Source organism: Palaemon carinicauda, chromosome 24 (assembly GCF_036898095.1).
Source record: "Palaemon carinicauda isolate YSFRI2023 chromosome 24, ASM3689809v2, whole genome shotgun sequence".
Classification (NCBI taxonomy): Eukaryota; Metazoa; Arthropoda; class Malacostraca; order Decapoda; family Palaemonidae; genus Palaemon; species Palaemon carinicauda.
This window is the reverse complement of record NC_090748.1, coordinates 38,558,655-38,559,197: the sequence shown is the minus strand read 5'-3', so window position 1 is coordinate 38,559,197 and position 543 is coordinate 38,558,655. Positions and strand designations below refer to the sequence as shown.

At 35.5% G+C, this 543-nt stretch overlaps 1 protein-coding gene across 1 annotated transcript in view; it reads right to left on the bottom strand.

Annotated features, from left to right (window-relative positions):
- Positions 1-119, bottom strand: part of LOC137618333 (periaxin-like) — a 534-nt gene extending 415 nt beyond the window's left edge. Inside the window, exon 1 of the mRNA XM_068348500.1 lies at positions 1-119. This exon is cut by the window's left edge and continues 415 nt beyond it. Within this exon, the coding sequence (XP_068204601.1) occupies positions 1-119 (119 nt within the window).
- Positions 120-543: the final 424 nt, after the last annotated feature.

Below are 543 nucleotides of genomic sequence, written 5' to 3'. Positions count from 1 at the left end.
GGGTTCCTAGATTTGATTTCTAGGGCTGATAATGAAGAATCAGCCTCTAACTGACGATGTATATCCTTCAAGGTCCTCGGAAAGGTTATAAGGGGCCGTCCAGGCTTAGAGGCAATCATAATCACCTTAATACTAGTTTTAAAATGAAACGAAATCCTTTAATTTTTCTATTTTTATTGGAGCTTCATCAAAAGTTGGCTTCTGTAAAAGCAAAACCATGCTGAGAAACTGTAGCCATCACAACGGCCTCAATTCTAATTGCACTGGTGATTACAAAGTTAATAGTCTGTTTGAAACCCATCAAACTCTGCACTGATTTTGAAACAGCTCTCTCTCTCTCTCTCTCTCTCTCTCTCTCTCTCTCTCTCTCTCTTTGTCCTTTGTAATTGATTCTCATTGTTTTATTATCTTTTGTAATTTTAAATATAATGAGAGGAATAGATTACCGAAAAGAGTCAGTGTTGCTCACGTTTTTTCCGAGATTCTGAAGAAGCCACAAGATTATTTGATGAATTGATAGTATATTAAATACATATTCATTAT